The following is a 20,965-nucleotide window of genomic DNA, read 5'->3' as shown; positions in this document are numbered from 1 at the left end:
TTCCAAATCTGGCTTCTTTACCTGCTGTGCAAGGCAGTAACACACAGAGCAGAGGCATTTCCAAGTTCATTCCATTAATGCGCAAAAACGTGCTCGTCCCAAAGCGGTAGCACACCTTTGTTCCAAAAATGTCCCTTTTTATACACTGATTATTACATATTCTAAGAGAAAATACGTATTAGTTGTTATTCTCTTTAATGCTTGGTTGAGATTTCTTCGCTTCTGATGTGAATTTGGGTGCAGGCTCTTGTTTTCTTCTTCCCTTGCTCTCTTTCTGAGGAGGTGGGATGGTCTGGGTCGGTGGTGGCAACCGGAATTACCTTTTATCTGCTTTTCCTCTTAATCTTGGCAGTTCCAGGCGCTTTTCTCAGTTTGCTGACCAGGCCTTCGGTTCATCGCCCTCTTGACAGGAGTATCCTGCTTATCAACAAACCTGCATTGTCTGGTAGGTAGTTTAATTTAATCTGAGATGAATCACATCTAGTTAATTTCTCTATAAACGATCAAAGAGGGTTGGGGCTGTAGAGCGGACTTTTAGCGGCAGCGGGTTCCCTTGGCTGCTTTGATTACATTACATTTCATTTTCCTAGTTAATGTCAATTTTAATACAACACAACGACTATGAAAGCAACCTTTTTTTAAGAAAAAAGAAAGAAAAACGCTTTTTACACGTGATACACTTAAATGCCTCGAGGGCGGTGGTGGTTTTGCTGCTGGCCCCGGCAGCAGGAGGCGTTTCAACCTTTATATGTAATCGCCGTGTTATGAAAATAGCCCTTTTCTTACAAAAATCCCCGGTTTTAGAAGAAAACCTGCCCCGATTGCGCACCCACGTGCGGTGCCCGGCGCGGGAAGGACCCGGAAGCGCTTCCCCGCTTCCGGCAGCGCTTCCGGGTCAGACCCGCCCTCCCGGCCCCGCTTCCCGGCGCTGCCGGAGAGCCGGGAATGGCCCCCGGAGCGGCGGGGCTGGCCCTGCTGCTGGGCTACTGGGCGCTGCCGGGTGAGTGCCCGGGCTGCTGGGGGTTTTTGCCAGTCCTTCTGCCCTGGCTCGGTGGTGGGAAGCCGTAAAAATCACTTTATTTTCCCCTCCGTGACCCCAAGCGCAGTGGCGCGGTCGGCGGGCCCAGAGGGGCCTGGAGGAGCTGGAGAGGTGGGACCGTTCAACAAGGCCGAGTGCAAGGTCCTGCACTGGGGTCGGGACAGCACTCGTTGTCAAAACAGGCCGGGGGGTGAGGTGATAGAGCAGCCCTGCGGAAAAGGACTTGGGGGTCCTGGTGGAGGAAAAGCTGGACGTGAGCCAACAATGGGCGCTCGCAGCCCAGAAGGCCAGTTGCACCCTGGGCTGCATCGGAAGCAGCGTGGCCAGCAGGTCCAGAGAGGGGATTCTCCCCCTCTGCTCCGCTCTGGTGAGACCCCACCTGGAGTACCGTGTCCAGCTCTGGAGCCCTCAGCACAAGCAGGACATGGACCTGTTGGAGCGGGGCCAGAGGAGGCCACGAAGATGATCGGAGGGCTGGAGCCCCTCTGCTGTGAGGACAGGCTGAGAGAGTTGCAGGGGTTCAGCCTGGAGAAGAGAAGGCTCCGGGGAGACCTTAGAGCCCCTTCCAGTCCCTGAAGGAGCTACAAGAAAGCTGGGGAGGGGCTGTTCGCAAGGGCATGTAGCCATAGGACGAGGGGCAACGGTTTTAAACTAGAGCAGGGTGGGTTTAGATGAGACATTAGGAAGAAGTTCTGTACACTGAGGGTGGTGAGACACTGGCCCAGGTTGCCCAGAGAGGCATTCGAGGCCAGGCTCGATGCGTCTCTGAGCAACCTGATCGAGTTAAAGATGTCCCTGCTCACTGCAGGGGTGTTGGACTGGATGGCCTTTAAAGATCCCTTCCAACCCAACACATTCTATCATTCTATGATTCATAGGTTCCTCTTTCCTCTAATTGCAGCAAACCGTTAATTTAAAGGAGCTGCCTTGGTGATTTCACCAGCCTGGAGCTGCCCTTTCCCGAGGGAAACACTGAAAACGCGACTCTAAAGTATTTTAAGCTTGTTATCAAAATATACGCAGGCCTCTACAAATGCTAATTAAAGTCATTTACTATATTGCCCCCGACATCCAGTAAGAAAGTGACTTTCTGGCAAATAATACACGCTGTCCTGTGTGGTCGTGTTTAAAAATTAACTTAAAAAAAAGAAGTTCTTGTACTGATTTTCTTCACTTTCAGCGTTCGGAAAGGATGAGAGCATGGTGCAGCTGCCCGGGGGGACGTTTCGGATGGGATCCGGGTCCCTGGAGAAGAGGAATGACGAGGGGCCTGTGAAGGAGGTGACGGTGAAGCCGTTTGCTATCGACAAATATCCCGTCACCAACGGGGATTTCAGGTAAAAGCAGAGGTTTGGGTTTGGGTCCCGGGGCAGGGGGACGCGGCGGCTGGTGCCGGGGCTGGTTCCTGCCTCTGAAACCCAGTGCTCAGCGCTGCCGGCACTTCCCTTGGGACAAAAAAAATATGTCTGTAATAAATCACCTCTATGGGTGGGAGCTGAAGCATCTTACCAGTGTGGCTTGTAAATGTGCTTCTTTTTTCCCCCCCTTTTCCCTCCCTTCTCCCTCCCTTTTCCTTTCCCCCTTTTCCTTTCCCCCTTTTCCTTTCCCCCTTTTCCTTTCCCCCTTTTCCTTTCCCCCTTTTCCTTTCCCCCTTTTCCTTTCCCCCTTTTCCTTTCCCCCTTTTCCTTTCCCCCTTTTCCTTTCCCCCTTTTCCTTTCCCCCTTTTCCTTTCCCCCTTTTCCTTTCCCCCTTTCCCCCCACCCCATCCCACTCCTTCCCCCACTTTTTCCCTCCCTTCCCCTCCTCTTCCTTTTCCCCTTGTAAACCTGCTCTTAGTGTGTTTGTGTCTTTTCCTGACCACTGGGGGCCGTACTGCTTCAGATTCCAGGTCCCTACAGGTTCCGTTTCCATTTGGAAACAGCAGACCGTTACAGCTCTTTTATGGAAGCCCTTGCACGGAGCACCAATGCGTGCTCCGGGAAATGCCATTATTTGCCCGGCTGAGCCCTCGTTGTTTAAAAAGAGCCAACACACACCAGTAACTGCCCAGTGACACTCAGTAATGGCAATTACTGCAGCTGGGGCAATGGGAGAACAAATGGGACAGGAGCAGGGGGAGGCGGTTCAGCGGCGTGTGACTTACTTTTGCATTTTGGGGGGGATTTAACTAACAGGAGCTATAAGTTTTAGTGGCTTTTAAGGGATTTTTTTGGTCTATGCAATTGTTATATTTTCTGGAAGCCCAGAGTGCAGGGTGAGTTTCCCTGCATAAGTAACATAAAAACGATCAGATCTGGGAGCAGATGCCAACGGGAGTGTTTTATGTGTGAAATGCGTATCCCAGCGAGCGGAGCTGTGCCGGGAAGGAGCCGGGGCTCTCGGCGGATGGGGTGTCTGTAGGTCCTGCACGTTTTGCCTTGCTCTGAACTTGGCGCACGTGCAGATGGCTGTATTTGGCGGTGCGGCTTGGCGGGGGAACTTACCCAGACGCCTGAGCGTGTTGTATTTATGCCAGGGAGTTTGTTAGAGAAAAGAAATACAAAACAGAAGCGGAAGCGTTTGGCTGGAGCTTTGTCTTTGAGGATTTCGTATCTGAAGAGCTGAAAAAAAAAGTCACCCAAAAACTGGAGGTAAATCTAAATCCTATGGGGGCGCATTTCAGTGAAGATGGTGGAGGTGGTATCTCTGATCACATCCCTGTCTGACCTCTCTGTTTTAAGTAAAAAAAGCCCAGGAGGGGAGACCCTTGCCAGTATTGCTTTTCTGCTGAGTAGCAGCTAGCTCTCAGTGCAGACCCTGGCCCTTCTCAGTGGTTTTTTCTTTAGTCTTGGGTTGTTTTGCTTTTGAAACTATCAGTAGGGTTGAGCCTGGGTTGATTTACGGCGCTCCTCTGTTAACGTCCTCTCCAAACGCTGTCAGACTGGGCTCCTGAGATGCTCCAGTGCGCTGGGAGAGAGAAAAGCACGTTTCAAAGTAGTTTACTAATTAAATCTTAAAATAGAAAAACTGAACAGCATGGGCTGCTTGATCTATTTTAATTTTTAAAAGCAAATGCCTCTACTCCTTTGGAAAGCACTGTGAAAATGCCAGTGAGAACCCAGCTCAAACGGCAGCGTTTAACCATTTCCAGACTAACAATTGCTCTGCTTTACACACGCTGCTGTAGGACGGTGTCGGGGGCGTGTTGCCAGTTCAGCTTTAATCTGGTGTCGTTTCTTTTCCCAGTCTGCCCCTTGGTGGCTGCCCATCGAGAAGGCTTTTTGGCGACAGGTGGGTAAAAATCAGGTGCTGTGAGTCCCCTCCATGCTGGGAGCGTGTATGCGTTAGTGTGTGCTGAACCTTATCCACTGAAAACAGGGGGAAAAAATAACATTTCTGGTTGCTGCACTTGCCCTGTTCTGTCCTTTAGTCCCTTTTTAATTGGAAAGTTTATAAAATCAATTAAAATCTGTTTGATGCGATTCCTCCCAGCCCTCGGGTCCTGGCTCCAGCATCAAGGACAGGCTGGATTACCCGGTGCTGCACGTGAGCTGGAACGATGCGCGGGCGTTCTGTGCCTGGAAAGGGAAGAGGCTCCCGGCGGAGGAGGAGTGGGAATTTGCTGCCAGGGGAGGACTGGAGCGTACGTACCACCAGCTCCCACCTTCTTCCAAACCGAGGTGTCGAGTCATGGTAGTTCTACCAGATCCAAACCTCCATCCAGGGATGTTTTCAGAGGTTAATCTGGGGCTGAACCACCTCTTTTGGCCTGGGAGTTGAAATAATAATAGTAATAATAATAGCAAGAAAAAGTGGCTTATCTATGGTCTTGATGTATCCAAACAAAGCACTTCTGCCAGCTATAAAAATACCATGTCATGGGTTTGGGGCCAGGAGCAACCCCCGACATTGGTGCTGGCATCACTGGGGGGAGCGTGGGATGCCCCGGCAGGAGCGATGGTTTGTAAATGGGAAGCTGTGGCTGATTCCTGTCTCTCCTCGCTTCCTTGGCAGTGCCCGTAGGGGTTGGACGGACCAGCCCCGTTCATGTAACACCCCCCTCAGTGTCCTGAGCTGGGCAGAAAAAGACGGTCCTAAAAGCCTGGTTAAAAATAGGGAAATGCAGAGGCTGGATTGACACAGGGGTAACGGGTGTCTCTTCCTCCTTGGCAGAGAGGGTGTATCCCTGGGGAAACAAGTTTCAGCCGAACCGCACAAATCTGTGGCAGGTAAGATCCTAAAAATCATCCTGTCTACTCTGAGCTCCTCTGAGGGTGGTGTTTAACTTGACCGCAGAGCGTGGGTGGCTGCGTGGTGCTGGGAAGCAATGCACCCTGCAGGGTGCCAAAATCCGGCTCCTGGTCAGTTACCCGAAAACAGCTTTAGAGGGAGCAGACTCAGCCCAGCTTCCCTGGGAAACCGGGATTTCAGTGCTTCCAGAAATTCCTACATAACCAAGAATTCATACATAAATTTGTTTGAAAAAGCGGTTGTCTTGGGAGGACTTTAGATGGTTGATCTCCTCTCTCGGCCAGAAACGCTGCGTAGAGTTAATTTACAACAGAGAGTTGTTTCCATTATTTAAGTGTAGGGCGGTCCTGTGCAGAGCAGGACTGCGTGTGGCCTCGGCGGCGGCTCTGTGCTCGGAGTGATCTTTCTTCCTGCAGGGCAAGTTCCCGAGGGCCGACACGGCTGAAGACGGTTATCACGGCGTCTCTCCGGTGGCAGCGTTCCCTCCTCAGAACAACTACGGTACGGCCCAGATATCCCCCCCCAGTTTTAGGCATGGCGTCTGCTTCCTAAATGAACACTGATTATAAAATCCTGTAGTTGTAGAGGAGTTTCAGATACGATGTGGGATCACATCAGCATCTTGGTGGAATAACCAAGCCCAGCAGGAGCACTGGTGGTTGTTGCTGACGTTGCGTGACGTGCACCTGGTGCACTTCAACATCCCAAACCAGCCCCTGCTTCTAATTAGAAATCGCTTATTTTGCACTTCAGTGTGATTTACCTGAAAATCCTGAGCACGTTGTTTTGAGGGCGGCGGATGCCATGCCCTCATGCAGACGGGAAACGATGAGACACCTGAAAGGTCCAGTTCTAAACTGGGGCCAGTTTGAAATCCAGCAAAGAGCTCCTGCTTCCCAGTCTCACCATTAAACCACGCTCTTGCAGTGATGCTTTGAATGTTGCCCGCCCCTTCCCGTAAACCAAAATGCTTTTGCAGCCCTTAAAAATGTGCTGTTGTAATCCTGATGTGAACCCGTCGGTGTCTCAGGGCTGTACGACCTGCTGGGGAACACCTGGGAGTGGACGGCGACCGAGTACCGCGCTGCGGGGCTCTCGGCGAGGCAGCGCGCTCAGAAGATGCAGGTCCTGAGAGGTGCCTCGTGGATCGACACGGCAGACGGGTCTGCGAATCACAAAGCTCGTGTCACTACCAGGTAAGTCTGGGCGATGCCCAGGTGCTTTCTTCTGGCTTGGTTTTATTTGGAAGGGTTTTGTGGTTTGTTTTTTTTTTAAAAGACGTTTGTTTGCTCCTACTCTCATTTTTCTTGAAGCAATTAGAAAAACACGCTAAAAAGACCGCTAATTTTTTTCCTGCTATAGATACATTCCTAATTGCTTTTCAAGTTATAGAATGGTTTGGGTTGGAAGGGACCTTAAAGATCATCTAATTCCAACCCCGCTGCCATGTGTATTTTCCACCAAGTATTTAGAATAAAATACTTTTCTTGAAGTTCAAGGGACGTGGGAGACGTTTCTGGTCTGTTACAGAGGGTCGCATTGAAGGATGTAAGCGTTGACTAGGCAGGATCCCTAACTTTGGGTCTCTTTTCCCCGTGAGAATGGGGAACACGCCGGACTCAGCCTCCGACAACCTCAGCTTCCGCTGCGCTGCTGACGTCCCGCCCGTCACGGCCGAGAAAAGCCGGACCAAACCCGAGCTCTGAAGGTCACTCGGGAAGACCTGAAGGCATTTTCTCCTGTGGAGACGAACCATAACCCCCAGTGGTCACTTCCATTAAACCCAGACAGTCTTTAAAATTAAAAATAAATACTTTTAGCTAAAACTCCTTTCTGCACTGGGGTGTCAGCCAGGGTGGTTTGTCTTTAATGTCCTCTTGGTGCAGTAGATATTACAGCTCTCCTTTTGGTGTCCGTTTTAAATCAGCAGAGGGGTGCGTGCGTGTGGGACCGGGACGGAGCTGCTCCGACCCCCAGCCAGAGCGACCGAACACCCACGGCCCCCCCGTGACAGCCAGCGTGGGGCTGCCCTGAGGGGCAGCTGCTGGGTGGGAGCAATGGGGACACAGCCCTGGAAGGGGGACTCATACATCAGTCCCCATCTCCTCGGGAAGTCCCAGCGTCGTACCTGCATCCGAGCCTTCCCGGAAGCGAAACAAGGCGCCTTTATTGACCCTTGAACAGTGGCAAAACCAGATGCGCTGGTTTCTGAGCGCGCGGGTGAGGCAAACCAGTGACCCGCCTCTCCCAGGTGTTCCAGCCAGCATAAGGGCTACAAACTGGCTGTGCACAACCTCTGTCACCAAAGCCCCGAGCACAGGGGTGGGCGAGGACGCCCCTCCAGGCACCGCTCAGCCCTTCTCTACCTGCGGCTGCCCCAAACGCGTCCCGCCCCGGGGCTGCGCTGAGCCTGCCCCAAGCGGCTCCGCTGCTCCGAGCGCAGCGGCAGCTGCAGCCGGTTACAGCTCTGTTGGATGCAGCTTCTCCAAACCCACCCCTTACAGCGGGCCGTACCCCGGGCGCAGATCGCAGCCATCTGTGGGTTTATTTGCACCTGACCCGAGGCTAGCCGTATCTCTAAGAAAAGGCAAAAAAAACCAAAACCACTAGTAGGTTTTCAAAGATTTTACTTGCCTTAACTCTGAGTAAACTCATCGGCTTACGCAGCGGCGATCAAAACAGCCCTTCCTCGGCTGCCAGGGTCAGCAAAATGGCCTTGCAGGTGTTCTCGAAGAGGGCGGCTCTGTTCTGTGCCTCCCCCTTCTTCACCCAGTGCCGGTAGGTCCTGAAGGCGCAGGCGTCGATCAGCTTGCGGACGGGCTTCAGGGCGTACGGGTCCCGCACCACCAGCTCCCTGGTGACCGACTTGACCAGCCGGTACTGGTAGTAAATACGGACGGACGCCAGGACGGTCAGACAGATCACCTGCGGCACGGGGAGGGGACAGGCTGGAATTCATCCTATAATGGCACCAGACCGGCCCCAGCGCATCCCACGTGGCTGTTATCGGTGTGGAGGAGTCGGGAGGGAGCCCAGCTCCTGGCACAGGGGTTTAGTCCCGTGTGAGCGTTACGGGCTTTTTCCAAGTGGGCCCTTAACATCAAAACTGCGGGTCAGTCCTAAATGTGTCACTTAATGCCACACTGGTACCTCTGAGCTGCTACAATGGCTGGCTATAGGGAAGGGAAGGGAAAAGATTCCTCTGTGTTATCAACTTTTGCATCATTTGATGCACCCACAGGATGTCAGGCTTATCAATTTCCCCTTAGAAGTGATCTTTTTCGGTATTTTTTTTTTCCTTATGAGGAGGAGGAGGCAGGCTTTTCCCTTTTGTTATTTAATCCTTTTCTATGAAAAAGCCCTTAAGAAGTACCAGAAATTAAGCACAAGGGTGCTTGGAGAAGGATTTCCACCCAGGCTGCCACATCCTGCCAAAGCCCAGGTCCATCAGCCGCCTTGAACTCCCAGTTTCTCCCAGCTCAGCTGGGAAACGCATCCCACCGCCCGGCTCCTGCAGCTCCCGGGCTCAGGGCGCTGAGACACCCCCAAACCCAACCTCACCTTAAATTTCCGGAAGGGGCTGAAGTGCCGGACCTCCTCCACATCGTACTGCTGGAAGAAGGGGTGGGCCAGCGCCTCGCAGGCCGTGTACCGCTGCCGTGGGTCCACCACCAGGAACCGGGAGATCTGCACGAGGGCACTGGCTCGAGTCGGGGTGTCCCAGATGTCTAAAATCCACCCCCCCAATAAGGTTTTCCCATCCCCAAACGCCTACCAGGTCCTTGACGGTGTCCGAGCGGTCGTCCCACTCCGGGGAGCCGAACTGGTAGTCCCCGTTCATGATCATCCGCAGCATCAGCATCTGCTTGCGGTGCCAGAAGGGAGGTGACCCGGCCAGCAAGGTGTACATGATCACCCCGGTGCTCCACCTGCGGGCAGCCCAGAGGGACCCTCCAGCCCCGAGCGGCACGGGGGGCACCCGGATGGGTCCGTGCCCCAAGGGTGGCTCGGTGCATCCCCCCAGCTGGGACATGCCGGGCTTTGCCACCCTGGAAAACCAGGAGGACGCTGCCCTGCATGGTGTCTGATGGGGGAGGCTGAGCTCGCTGCTGGGGCTCGTTAGCCCTGATGGCTAATAAGGAGCAGGGACTGCTTGGGGTTTTTGAGTTGAGCTGATGTGGGGCTGCTCTCCTGGATGCTGCGGGAGGAGGCTGTGAGTCGGAGGTATTTGCCTTTCCTAGTTTTTCTTGGGCTTTCTAGGGGAGGGAGAGGATGCGGGAGGGTGGGAGGTGGTGGGACCAGTGAGGCTGGATGCTCTGGGGCTGTCTCAGGGCAGGCTGCGGTGTGCGGTGTCCTGGCGTGGGAGTTAACGGAGGCATTAAAACCGAAAAGGGGCTGAAATGTCCCAGTGTGTTTCGAGTGGTTGGTTAAATCTCCGACTGCTGCAGGTCCGCGCCTGAAGCCACCAGAGATGGTGGCAGAGTCCCTGCAGGGCTCTGATGGGCTTCCCTGAGCTGGTTGCTCTCTCAGGGGCTGCCTCGGGTTCATGTCTTGCGACGGGGTGTGTTTAAAAAGCCCTGTGTCTTGGAGCCCAGCCCGAGTTGATTTTTATGAGCAGAAAGCGTTGCTTTCCCTCTTCCCCAATGGGCCAAAGCGGGGAGACGGGCTCGTCCCCAGGCTGCTGCTCCCCCAGCTCTGTGCCAGAGCCCCCAGCCCGCCAGGACAGCCCCGCCTGGCCCCCCCGGGGGTGTTTTTCTGGGCATCGCTTAATTCCTTCCAAACACTCGAACGGGTCCCCATCTGCACAACTCCCGCCGTGCCTCAAACCAGGCGCGTTTTGGGAGCAGCCCGAGGGGCGAGGCGGGAGGGCAAACGGCTCACTCACATGTCGACCTCCTTCCCGTAGCCCTGGTGCTCGTCGTCCATGGAGCACTGCAGGATCTCGGGGGCCAGGTAGCCAGGCGTGCCGCAGATCTCTGCAAAGATGGGGCAGAGCATCCCCCTGAGCCCGCCGGGAGGGTTTGTGCCATCCCCACACACCCCCCCGCAGCAGTCGAGGAGGGGGTCGGGATCCCAGGCGGGATCTTTGCAGGGGTGGCGCTCGCAAGGGAGTAACTGCAGCTTGCGTGCATCTCGCTGGTGACTGCTCTTGGTGGATTATAATGGCTAAAATGCGAGTGAAGAGAGTGATGGGGATGCTGGTGGGAGGGGGATGCCCGTTGTTTGTTATGTGGCTCCAAGGAGGGAGCGGGAGTGGGGGAAAAAACCTTAACATTGGGCAGCAAATGGATGGGGTAACGGGGCTCAGCTGGAGGGGAAACAAGGGGAAAGAACAGGATGGTTTTCCTAATCGGCAGCAACTTCTTCGTGGCGAGGAGTGCGGTGCGGAGGCTGTGCCGCAGGCAGAGCCGGGCTTGTGCGTGAGCAGGAGGACACCCCAAGCCAACGGGCACCAATTTGCACCCGCGGCAGCAAGACCGGCCCCCAGGAGACGGTGGGGCTGGAGAGACTCCGCCGACTCCCCGTGGGCGCTGCAGCAATGGGGTGGACCCGGGCCAACCCAGCATCACCCCCGCCTCGCCGTCCTCCTACCTTTGAGCTTCTCGTTCTCGCGCAGCTGGCAGGAGAAGCCGAAGTCCGTCAGCTTAATGTTCATGTCGTCGTCCAGGAGGATGTTTTCCGGCTTCAGGTCCCGGTGGACGATGTTGATGGAGTGGAGGTACTGGATCACTTCCAGCAGCGCGCGCATGATTTTCCTGGGGATGGGTGACAGCACTTCTCCTAGCCCGAACACCCACCGGCACCGCGCTCCCGGGGATGGGATGGGATGGGATGGGGACAGGGAAAGGGACGGTGCAGCTCAGCCCCCGTCTCTGAGCGCAGGGCAGAGCCCGGGGTGCTGTTTTGCCCGTGGGTGCCACGCTGGCTGCAAGGTCATCCTTCGAACCCCCAGCTCTACTTTCGCAACGTGATTCTCGGCCATCTGCATCAGGCCTTACCTGGTTTCCTTCTCGCTCAAGGTGACTTTCTCGGTGAGGTAGTCGAAGAGCTCCCCTCTCTTCATCCTGCGTGCGGGAGGGAAAGTGGAGGCAGGGAAATGGGTGGCAAACTGTCCCCGAGCCCCTGGGGAGGATCACTGCCCCTTGACAGCCCCAGGGCACCCACTGCACAAAACGACAAGCCAACTTGTTCATTACAAGGAGTAAAAATGTCTCTGTGTTGCTGCAAAACATCAGGCAAGAGGAGGAAAGGCAGTCCCCGGAGAGGGTGGGTTTTGGATGGGACAGGGAGGGGGCTCTCCCGGCACCATCCCCCTCCGCTGACGTCCATCGCGCTGCCCCGGCGTCAGGGGTGGCGGCGTCACGCGCGCCCTGGTCCCGCTGGGCATATAAATAACCCGCAGGGACGTGTGACGGCTCCCACCAAAGGTTACGGGGAAACCTGAGCAGCGCGGAGCCGCTGACGGAGGGGAAACGCTGCCGGCTCATTTCTACCTTAAGCAAGAGCTGGTTGTGTGTGTCGTGTCCCCCCCACCCCTGCTTTGCCTTGTCTGGGCCATAAAAAGCTGGGGCGAGCGTGGGCTGGTGGCCATCTGCAGAGCGGGAATGGGCTTGGGGAGACGGTGCCGGGCAAGCTGGTACTTACAGGTCAAACACCAAGAAGAAGAAGGTGCTGGATTCATAGCTGTCCTTCAGCTGGACTGCAATAAAAGAGGGGGGCTGTGAGCACAGCATATAGCATGTTCCTGTCCGTAATTGCTCATCTAATTGAATTAACGAGGAGTTGATCTTTGCCAGAGTTTTGGTAGGGAGACAGCCTGGGCAGCGTGGGCGCTGCTGGCGTGCGCGCAGAGGTAGCGCAAATGATGCTCTGGGCAGGCGTCCTGTGTTGCGTTAGGACCATCGGAGGTCTGATCCTCCAGGGATTTCACCCCAAAAACCCTTTCTGGGGACACCTCGAAGAATAAATGTGGCAGAACCACCCCCTCCCCGCCTTGCCCTCATGCTCCGAGCCTGACTTACTGACGTTGGGGTGGCCCGAGACTTTCCGGAGAATGTCGATCTCTTTAGCGGTGGCTTCTCGCAGTTCCTGCACCTCCTTGGGGGATATGTTACCCGCCGTGATGTCGATAATCTTCACGGCATATTCCTGCCGGGTGGCTTTGTGAATGCACCGACGGACGACGCTGCTCACCCCCCTGCCAGGGACAACACAGACGAGATGGGGGTTTCCACTCCTCCCCATCCAGCCTGACTCCACGGCCGTGCCGTCGGCTGGCTGGTATTTTCATCTACAAGTGGGTTTTGCTCTGTCTTGGTGGGACAGAAGGTTTTGAGCTGATGGGAAGTGCTTCTTCATGCTCTTTTTAACCCCGTGCTGCTACGGGCCCTGTTCCTATCAGGTTCCCAGGGGATGCTGTTGCTCTCAGGTACTGGAGCAGGTGAAATCGCAGCTTGCCAAGAACAAGCTTTACCTGCCCAAAACTTCCTTCGGCTCATATTTTTCATAAAACTCCTTGGACGAGTTCCAGTCGGGTAAGTCGTCTTCCTTGGTCATCTCTGGCTCCTGCCTGGTGGCACTCGGGGCTCCTGTGCCGGCGGAAAGGGCCTGTAAGCAGAAAAGAGCCAGGATGGGCACTCGCTGCACCTGGGGCAGGAGCAGGGACCTGCCCCATCCCCGATCCCCGCCGGAGGGGAAAACATTGAGCTGGAGGAGAAGGGAGGAGGTGGAAGAGGAGGAGGTCCCTTCCAACCTAGACAGTTCTATGAATCGATGAGGAGGAAGGTCCTGGACCACAGACCAAAAAGGGACGTTTTGCTGGTTGGAAAAGCAAAGCTTTGCCCTCAGGACCCTGTGGAGATCCCGTCGAGGACAACAGGAGAAATCCCACTGAGTCACCCCCAGCCTGGCTGTCCCCGGAGGCAGAAGGAGCCCGGCTGGGGCCAAAGGCGTTGGGAAGCACTGTGGCACCCCAAAACCTCGGCCCTTCCTGCAGAGCATCCGCACCCAGCTCACAGGGCGTCATCCTCCAGCTCCTACCGCGTGCTGAGGGCTACGCCACGCTCCTCCGGGTCCCTCCCACCCGGGAAAGCAATTTAATTCATTTTTAAGACTCCCGCTGTGGGGAGGCAGTGGCTGAACTGAACCTTAAGCTCACAAAGGCGCGCAGCAGCAAGGAGGGTGCTGGCACAGCGGGTCCAAGGGTCCCCAACAGCAGCAGCCTCCAGAAACGTCACCCCACACCGACGTCACCTAAAGACCCCTGCAAAGCGCTGAAACCCGCCTTGCCTGCCTTTTTTTTTTCCTCCTTTTTTTTTTTTTCCCCTGATTATTTTGAAGATAACAAAGTTGCCCGGAATAGTTTGGCTGAGAACAAGGTGGAAAAAATAGCGTTTAAAGTAAAGGGGAAAGGACCTAGGAGGGAAAATGGGTGCCGAGGGACAGTGAAGCGGCGTGGGGGGCTCGGCGGGGCAGGTGGGGGACCGGGTGGCCGGGGACAGCCAGCGCCGTGGGGTCAGCCGGGGCCGAGCCAGCCTGAGGACAGCAGCCAAGCAAGATTCCTCGGCCGCGCACTGCCAAGCTGCCTCCAAAACTCCCGAAAAGCTTTTGTCCCGTTTATTTTTTAGTTTTGTTTGGGGGGTTTTTTTGGTATGTGCTGCCATTGATGGAGCAGTATGACAATATTCTGATTGGAGGGGGGGGAATAATCAGTAGTCCTGATCCCTAATTTTCACCAGCGTTTCCCTTTAAGCCCTGGGAACTGAATGTCCTCAGCTTGTTCCTGCGCCTGGCGTTGCTGAAATCCCAATTGTCCAGGTCCAACTGCTCCGCAAACATAGACGGAGACCCGGCAGCGAGTGCGGAAAGCAGCTCTCATAAGCCTGGGCAGCCAAACTGTCACTTTGGGGTGACAGTTTGTTGCTGGGGAAGGGACAGTAAGTGGGCAAGACAGCCTCGATAATGCAGGTTTTCCTTCGCCCTTCTCTCCGAGGGGGCAATAACTCCGGCAGGACGCTGCCGGGCAGGTTTGCGTCTCTAAGTACGTTTAAATCTTATTATCAATGCGTTATCTGTCCTGACCCGGATATAAAGACTGATGCGGTGTTTCAAGTATCTGTCAGCTGCTGGGAGGGATGTCTGACGGGGGTTGGAGCGTTTCTAAACAGCCATGAGTTTGATAAAATTGCTAATATTTTAGCCATTGGAAATATTGTAAGCAATGCCGAAGCAAGTCTGGGCTGAAATCACAAATGAGAGGCAGGAACAGGGAGTAAGGAAAAGAAAACACCTCTGGGGGTGGTGGTGGGAGAAACAACAGCTTGGATTTCTTGGAAGCTGAAAAATCAGAAGTCCTGGGGGTTGGTGGTGGTGTGGGGAAGGGCCGGAGGTCCGTGTACCACCTGCTTCCAGGAGGAAAAAGCCCCGGAGTTTGTTTCAAACATCCCGGTGGCGTAGAAGCAGCTGGTGCGGGGCACCAACGGGATAAGCCGGGTTTATTATCAGCGCCGTAGGAGCTCCGGGGGAGGGCAACGGGTGGGGAAAGGGGGTCGGGGTGGGTAAAAGGGGGTCGGGGGGGGGAAGGTGTCTGTCCCGACGGAGAGGTGCCGGACTGCGAACGGCGTTGGCTGGTGTCCCCCCCGCCCCCGCGGCGTGTGCGCGCAAACGGGGGTTTCGCATGTTCCCCTCGCTAAATATTCGATATCATGCAAATATTTATTGAGATAAATCTAGAAAGCCCAAGCTAAAGCCAGCTTTTAGGCCACTTTTCCCCCCACCCCGCCACGGTTCCCACCCCACCTCCTGCACCGACACCTCCCGGGGCGGGCGCGGAGCCCCGGCCGGCTCCCGGTGATAACGCTTAAAATAATAATCCCGAAATCGAGCTAAAACCAACCCCGCCGGCTTCGAAATCCTCCCCGCCCTTCAAGCACCCTTCCTCCCGACCCCGGCTGCCGGCCTCACCTCGCTGCGGGCAGCCTGGCTCCCTTCCCCGGGCCCGGGGCGGGCGATGGCGGGCGGGCGGGCGGGCCGCGGCCGGGCGGGGAGCGGGGCCTGGGCGCCGCCGGGCGACGCGGGGGAGCTGCCGCCGGTCCCGCTGCTGGCTCAGGGCCGCCCGGCTCCGCCGAGCCAAAAATAAAGGGTAAGGCGGCTTGGCATGGCGGGGCGTGAGGCGAGGAGGCGGGGTGGGGGGGGGGAGAGCCCGGGCACCCCCCGCGGCGGGCCGCGGAAGAGGCGCGGAGGTTCGGGGACTTCCCCCGCCGGCCTTAACCCTTCCCTGGGCTCGGCCCTCGGGATAAACGGCCGGTTCGGGGGGGTGTCCGAGCCGCCGGGGGGGCTCGGCTGGCCCGGTCGCCGCTAGCCCAGGTCGCCCGGGGGGTTGTTGCCGTCCCAGCGTTGCGAATTGTAAAACCGTTGTGCTTTTCCCGAAATCCGCATCTCCCCAAAAGATTTCAGGGCGCTCTGCTGCAAACTCAGCCGCAGGCGTTTGTGGCCCAAAATGCTTTTTTTTTTTCTATTTTTCTCCCCCCCCAGGAGGGTGAAACGCTCGGTAACAGAGGCGCCGGCTCCATCCGCAGAAGCAAAACCGCTCGTGTCACCGGGAAAAGGCAGTTTTTGTCCTCGTCCCCCTATTTTGAGGTAACCCCCCCTCCCCATTTTGAATACCGATTTCATCTTTTCATTTCCACATCAGAGATGGGGGCTCTTGGCAACAGGCAGAACACCCAGCTGTGTAAAAGGCAGTTCAGGAAAAAACAGGTCATGCTGTGGAAGTATTTTTAGCAGGAATTGCACTTTTCGGTGCAATGTTATTCCCCGACACGCTCTCCCCCACCCCCAGTTCACCTTCCTGGTACTGTCAGTGCAGGGTTTACGACCCCCCTGAAGTGTTTACTCTGCAGGGCCTGAGCTGGCTGCTCCCTCTGATGGAAAAAGGAGGGTTTGCACCAGTAAATACTTTAAGTATTCATTTATTTTTTTTACTTCGTGTGGCAGCAGTTGCTTTGTCACTAAGCCGAGTGCGAGGAGGAAAAGGTCATAGCACCCGCAGTCGGCTAGACCTTCTCATTTCAGTCCACAACTCCCATTACGAGCTGGAGGAAGAAAAAACCCACAGCCTCAGCTCGCGTCATTGGGAACTACGAGTCCGATGTAAAACGGTGCTATCTTAGAAGTGCAGAGCTGCTCGATATCGCACAGGCTCGCACAGGTAACGGCCTACCACCGAGACTCCCTCTGAGCAGAGGGAAAGTATTTCTCAGAATCCCTTGAATCTGAATATAGAGCTTGTTTCTAAAAGTTTTTAATCAGAAGTTGCCTGGGGGGTTCAAATGCTCAAGCAGGAGATGTCTGGCAACTGCTGAGCTACTGTTCCTGAACTCCTGCAGCTCCGGCCCCTCAGGCACCGCTGCTGGCACACGGACGCCTGCCAAAATCAGTCCTGACCTGCTCGCCCTCGAGACTCAACTCCAAAGTCCACTAAAGCACAGTACTTCTAAAGAGAGAAGTTTATTTATACACGTACCACTTACATTCGACACAACAATCAGCAAACCGGTTAACCCAAATTAGTTCATTCTGCTTTATTGCTCATTCTTCCATTTTGTGCTAAGTTAATTTGCGGCTGTAAATTGTATCACATCTGTAGCGGCTACAGCAGGAATCAAGCCATGAGGAGGACCATAGTGTGAATACATGGACTAACAAGATATCAGACAGCTTTAGACTTTATTACTGAAGCTTTTTTCCATTCATAGGTCAGTTCCTGTAAGATGGTCTTCAGCAACCTTGTTCTGAAGGCTTAGGCTAAACCTGCAAGGCAAGATATTATTACAGTTAATCAGAGTAAGTTTTGAGTCCCTGAACTGCAGGGGGTCTTTCCTGCTATAAAGCAGATTGTTAGGGTGTTCCCTCTCCCCTCATCTGTTTGCTGGGAGGTGTTGAGCTGCAGACTTCAGCCATGCACGCCGATACCCGCATTCAGCAGTCTCTTTTCTCCCAGCTCAGGACTGTTTGTCTGTTGTGCCAAACAGGCGCTTGTACAGGCCAGCAATGCTACACTGATTCTCCAAGCACACTGCCACCGCCCTCCTAAATAGTTAGCTTCAGCACAAAAGCTTCAGGAATTCATCCTCTCTCCACCCTAGCACCTCCAGCTACACATACAGGACCAAACCAGGAAGATAAAAAGAACAGCAACTTGCTTTAACTGACTTTAGTGTACGTGCTCTGTATCAACCCCTGTTCTTCACTGGATGGATTGAAAAAAAAGACATTACCACAATAATTTCACTGATTACCTCATTTAATAGCACTCTGGTAGCGCTGTCTACTTACCATTAGCAAACCTGCACTGCTTCAGTACTTCACTGAAGCCCTCGCACAGCTTGAGGTCAGTCTGGTTCTGCGCGCACTCCAGGAATTGTTTCATTTCATACTGGCAAGGAGCAAACTGCGACTGCTGCTGCTGCTGGTAGGCAGGCTGAGCTGCCTGGGGCTCCTGAAATGGCAGACACCTCCGTAAGCACCTGTGTGACAGCTCCAGCCTACGAAGCCCCACCACCCCCATACTGCTTGCTGTGTATGCCTTCCCTGTGTTTTAGTCAAAATGTTGTGTGTTACTTTTTAAATGGAAAACAAAGAATGGGCTGAAGTACGAAATAGCTTCCAGCAGTGGCGTGACACATTCTCAACAGTTTTGTAAGTTACAAACAGTTAGGTACCTCTGGATACCAGCTGGGCAAGGTAACAACACTATCTTAATGTCTGAGCAGCACAAAAAGGTCTTGCAAGAGATCTTACTGTCATCAGACCTGGAACATGAAGTCCTGTCTGAATCAGAGGTGCACTACAGCATAAAAGAACACTAATACCCTACCACAAGCACTCGTGCATCCCTTTGAACTACTTTTAGACACTCATGGTGATTGTGGTTGTTACAGTGGAGACTGAGTCACTGAAGTTACCTCAGCTTTCCCAGCCATGATTTGTGTGGTCTTTATGTCTATAGCAATCACATCAGCCCAAGTTACATGACATGCCACATTAACTGCGCCTCATTAGTTGGTGTCCAGTTGTATTTTCTCTTACCTGATAAGTAATATCAGGCCTTGCAGCTTCAGAGCTGCTTCCTCCACTAAATCCTCCTGTAAGCGCGTGACCTATGGTATGGCCTACAGCAGAGCCGACAGCAACTCCGGCAGCGGTTGTAGCCATCTGTGCCATCAGCCCAGGCTGCTTCGGTGCAGGAGCAGCCACAGCAGAAGGTGGTGCCGCTGCTGGGACAGGTGCCCGAGCAGCAGGCGCCGGTGATGCAGCTCTCATTGGTGGTGCCCGACTGCAAGGACATAAAAGAGAAACCTCACATCATCACTCCAAACTCAAACCAGGCAGAGGCCCCTGGTCGCCGGGCGCGTTTGCAATTCGTCCTTGTTACACCCTGCCCTTTCATGGCTGGAACTCAGTGTTCTAGTGAGTGATTTATGCACAACAGGGTCAGGCTAGCTGGCTTCTTTTTGGTTGCGTTTTAAGGGCTAACCGCACCCCCACACCCCAGGGGACGGCGCTGCTTTGCGGGAAATGAGTTATAACCTGAAAGGGGCTGATGAAGTAGGGCCCTTGAAAAAGGGGCTGATGAAATAGGGCTCAGGCACCGAGCACTGAGCAGATCCACTTCTATCCCCGCCAAGCGCCCTCCCCGCTCCGCTCACCGAGCTCAAAGCAGCCGGGCCACCCCTCACCGTGTCCGTTACCCCCCACCCCGGTGCGTCACCCAGACCCGGAATGGCGGAAAGGCCTTTGCGGCCTACACAGGGGCGGGGAAGGAAAGGAGAAGGGAAGGGGCCCACCAGCCCTCACCTGGCGGGGGGCGCCACGCGGGACGTGCGGCTCCGGCCGCCCCTGGGCATGGCGGGGCTGAGGCGGGGTTCGCTGAGGAGAGACGAGGGTAGACGAAGGAGCGCGGCCCGCCGCCGACCGCCGCCGCTGAAGGTCACACGACACACGCCGCGCGTGCGCGCCTGCGTCACCGCGTAACGCCGCGCGGGGAGGGCGGGGCTCACGCCGGCCCCGCCCCTTCCACCGCGCTCTTGAGGGGACGCCCCGGAGCGGGAAAAGGCGAAGTGAGGGAGCGACCGCGGAGCGAGGGAGGGACGGCGGCGGGTCCCGCTGTGCGACGGTGGAGTGAGGGAGGGACGGCGGCGGGTCCCACTGTACGGCGGTAGTGGGCGGGAGGGCGGCGGATCCCGCTGTACGACGGGGGAGTGAGGGTGGGACGGCGGCGGGTCTGGGTGGACGGCGGCGGTGTGAGGGAAGGATGGCGGCGGGTCTGGGTGTACGACGACGACGACGGCGGTGGGTGGGTGGGAGGGAGGGAGGGAGGGGTGGCGGCAGGTCCCGCTGTGAAAATAAACAATTAAACTGCGTTTAAGCCTGTGCCTGCCCTGTGAGGATCACTCTCTGGAGAGTGGCAGCATGCAAGACGGTGAAGGCCTTCAGCCTCTCATGGAATTGCTAAGTTTTACCCAAAAGGTTGGGGTCCATGGTGATCCACCCCAAAAAAAGTGTGAGGGCACCTCCAGCCCCCCACTGCCCCATGCACAAGACACATCTGCACGGGCCAGCATATGCTCTTTGGGTTTGTGTTTTGAGACACTGTCCATAGTTTGAGGAATGTCTTTTATTAATTAAGTTGTTATTTTTATACACAGCAGCTCTAACATGGGATACATCACGAGAGTACCAGGGTCACTGGTTGCTCCAGCAAGCCTTGACCCCATCTCAGCTGTTTGGGGCGCTCTGCACACCTGAGTCAGGGTTTGGAAGGTGGCTGCTTTTTTGGTGGAAAAAAAAAAAAAAAAAAAGGAAGGAAAAAAGGCTGTGAAGTTAGGAGACAGATGGTGAAAGATGGCTTGAAAAGACTAGCGTTGTGTAGCCTAGGGAGGGGAAAGCAATAAAATGTAGTCATGATGCTAAATCCAAAGCTGTTATGATAAAGTGAACAGCACTGCACTTTGTTATTATGTTATGTATGTTATGTTATATGGTATATACGTTATTATGTTACGGAGGGAGTGATTTAGACAAAACACAAATGATTACTGGAAGCTGGTGTGAGTTTCTTAAGTTTAACCGTACCAGACCTTTAGAGAAGAATGAATCATTTAATAAGGATAAGGAGAAAGACACAAGTTATATAACTTGGAATATAATTAAAACACAGCCCCTAGATTTTACTACGTAAGTCCAGATATACCAGAGGTAAAACTGTTCTGCTGGAATCTGATCCTTATTTACTCAGTTAACACAGCGCACAAGTTGTTTGGTTTTTTTTCTTGACCCATTGAAAATAATGAAAAGGGTCCAGATGAGTAACACAGGATTAGACCTAATGAGTTAATAAACTCTCAAATTAGGCTCAACAGAAGGTGAAATTTCAAACTCGTGTTTCTCGCTATAAGCAAGCACCTCACTTCTTATCCCTAGAGTTCATCCCCAAAATGTCATGGCTGCCCTGCAACATCACTTCATTATAAAGCCGTTTTCGTGACAAAAATTGCTTGTTCACAGTTTCTTCAGTTGTAAGGGAGGTAGCTGTGCAAGACCAGTCGTTTCAACATCTTGTATATGAGGGGATGGAACTATTGTCTGATAAAGGAAGTGTGAATATTGTGAGTTTATTTAGCAGTGATAATCGAA

General features: G+C 54.5%; 3 protein-coding genes across 6 annotated transcripts; 1 reads left to right on the top strand and 2 right to left on the bottom strand.

Annotated features, from left to right (window-relative positions):
• Positions 1-306: 306 nt before the first annotated feature.
• On the top strand, positions 307-7,123 carry SUMF2 (sulfatase modifying factor 2). 4 transcript variants are annotated; one of them, XM_054209766.1, is made up of 9 exons: positions 307-445; positions 2,220-2,376; positions 3,555-3,669; positions 4,265-4,309; positions 4,511-4,661; positions 5,192-5,247; positions 5,686-5,770; positions 6,300-6,465; positions 6,870-7,120. In XM_054209766.1, exons 2-9 carry the CDS (start codon positions 2,240-2,242, stop codon positions 6,973-6,975), a joined length of 861 nt encoding a protein of 286 aa, XP_054065741.1. In that variant the 5' UTR covers positions 307-445; positions 2,220-2,239; the 3' UTR covers positions 6,976-7,120. The 4 variants fall into 4 exon arrangements, with proteins under 4 accessions (XP_054065741.1, XP_054065738.1, XP_054065740.1 ...); XM_054209763.1 differs by lacking the exon at positions 307-445 and adding an exon at positions 897-1,000; XM_054209765.1 differs by lacking the exon at positions 307-445 and adding an exon at positions 897-1,000 and having other exon boundaries at positions 6,800-6,937.
• Positions 7,124-7,879: 756 nt separating this feature from the next.
• Positions 7,880-15,390, bottom strand: PHKG1 (phosphorylase kinase catalytic subunit gamma 1). The gene is made up of 10 exons (XM_054209762.1): positions 15,233-15,390; positions 12,744-12,877; positions 12,292-12,467; positions 11,915-11,969; positions 11,269-11,334; positions 10,862-11,025; positions 10,155-10,245; positions 9,045-9,198; positions 8,831-8,956; positions 7,880-8,194 (listed from the first exon to the last, which is right to left on the bottom strand). Exons 2-10 carry the CDS (start codon positions 12,824-12,826, stop codon positions 7,943-7,945), a joined length of 1,167 nt encoding a protein of 388 aa, XP_054065737.1. The 5' UTR covers positions 12,827-12,877; positions 15,233-15,390; the 3' UTR covers positions 7,880-7,942.
• A 1,371-nt stretch (positions 15,391-16,761) lies between these two features.
• CHCHD2 (coiled-coil-helix-coiled-coil-helix domain containing 2) lies at positions 16,762-19,290 on the bottom strand. Its single transcript, XM_054209770.1, has 4 exons — positions 19,127-19,290; positions 18,359-18,605; positions 17,606-17,768; positions 16,762-17,080 (listed from the first exon to the last, which is right to left on the bottom strand). Exons 1-4 carry the CDS (start codon positions 19,174-19,176, stop codon positions 17,070-17,072), a joined length of 471 nt encoding a protein of 156 aa, XP_054065745.1. The 5' UTR covers positions 19,177-19,290; the 3' UTR covers positions 16,762-17,069.
• Between the last annotated feature and the right edge of the window lie 1,675 nt (positions 19,291-20,965).

This window comes from Rissa tridactyla, chromosome 7 (genome assembly GCF_028500815.1).
Source record: "Rissa tridactyla isolate bRisTri1 chromosome 7, bRisTri1.patW.cur.20221130, whole genome shotgun sequence".
Taxonomy (NCBI): Eukaryota; Metazoa; Chordata; class Aves; order Charadriiformes; family Laridae; genus Rissa; species Rissa tridactyla.
The sequence above is the reverse complement of the archived record's forward strand: the minus strand, read 5'-3'. Positions and strand labels throughout refer to the sequence as shown.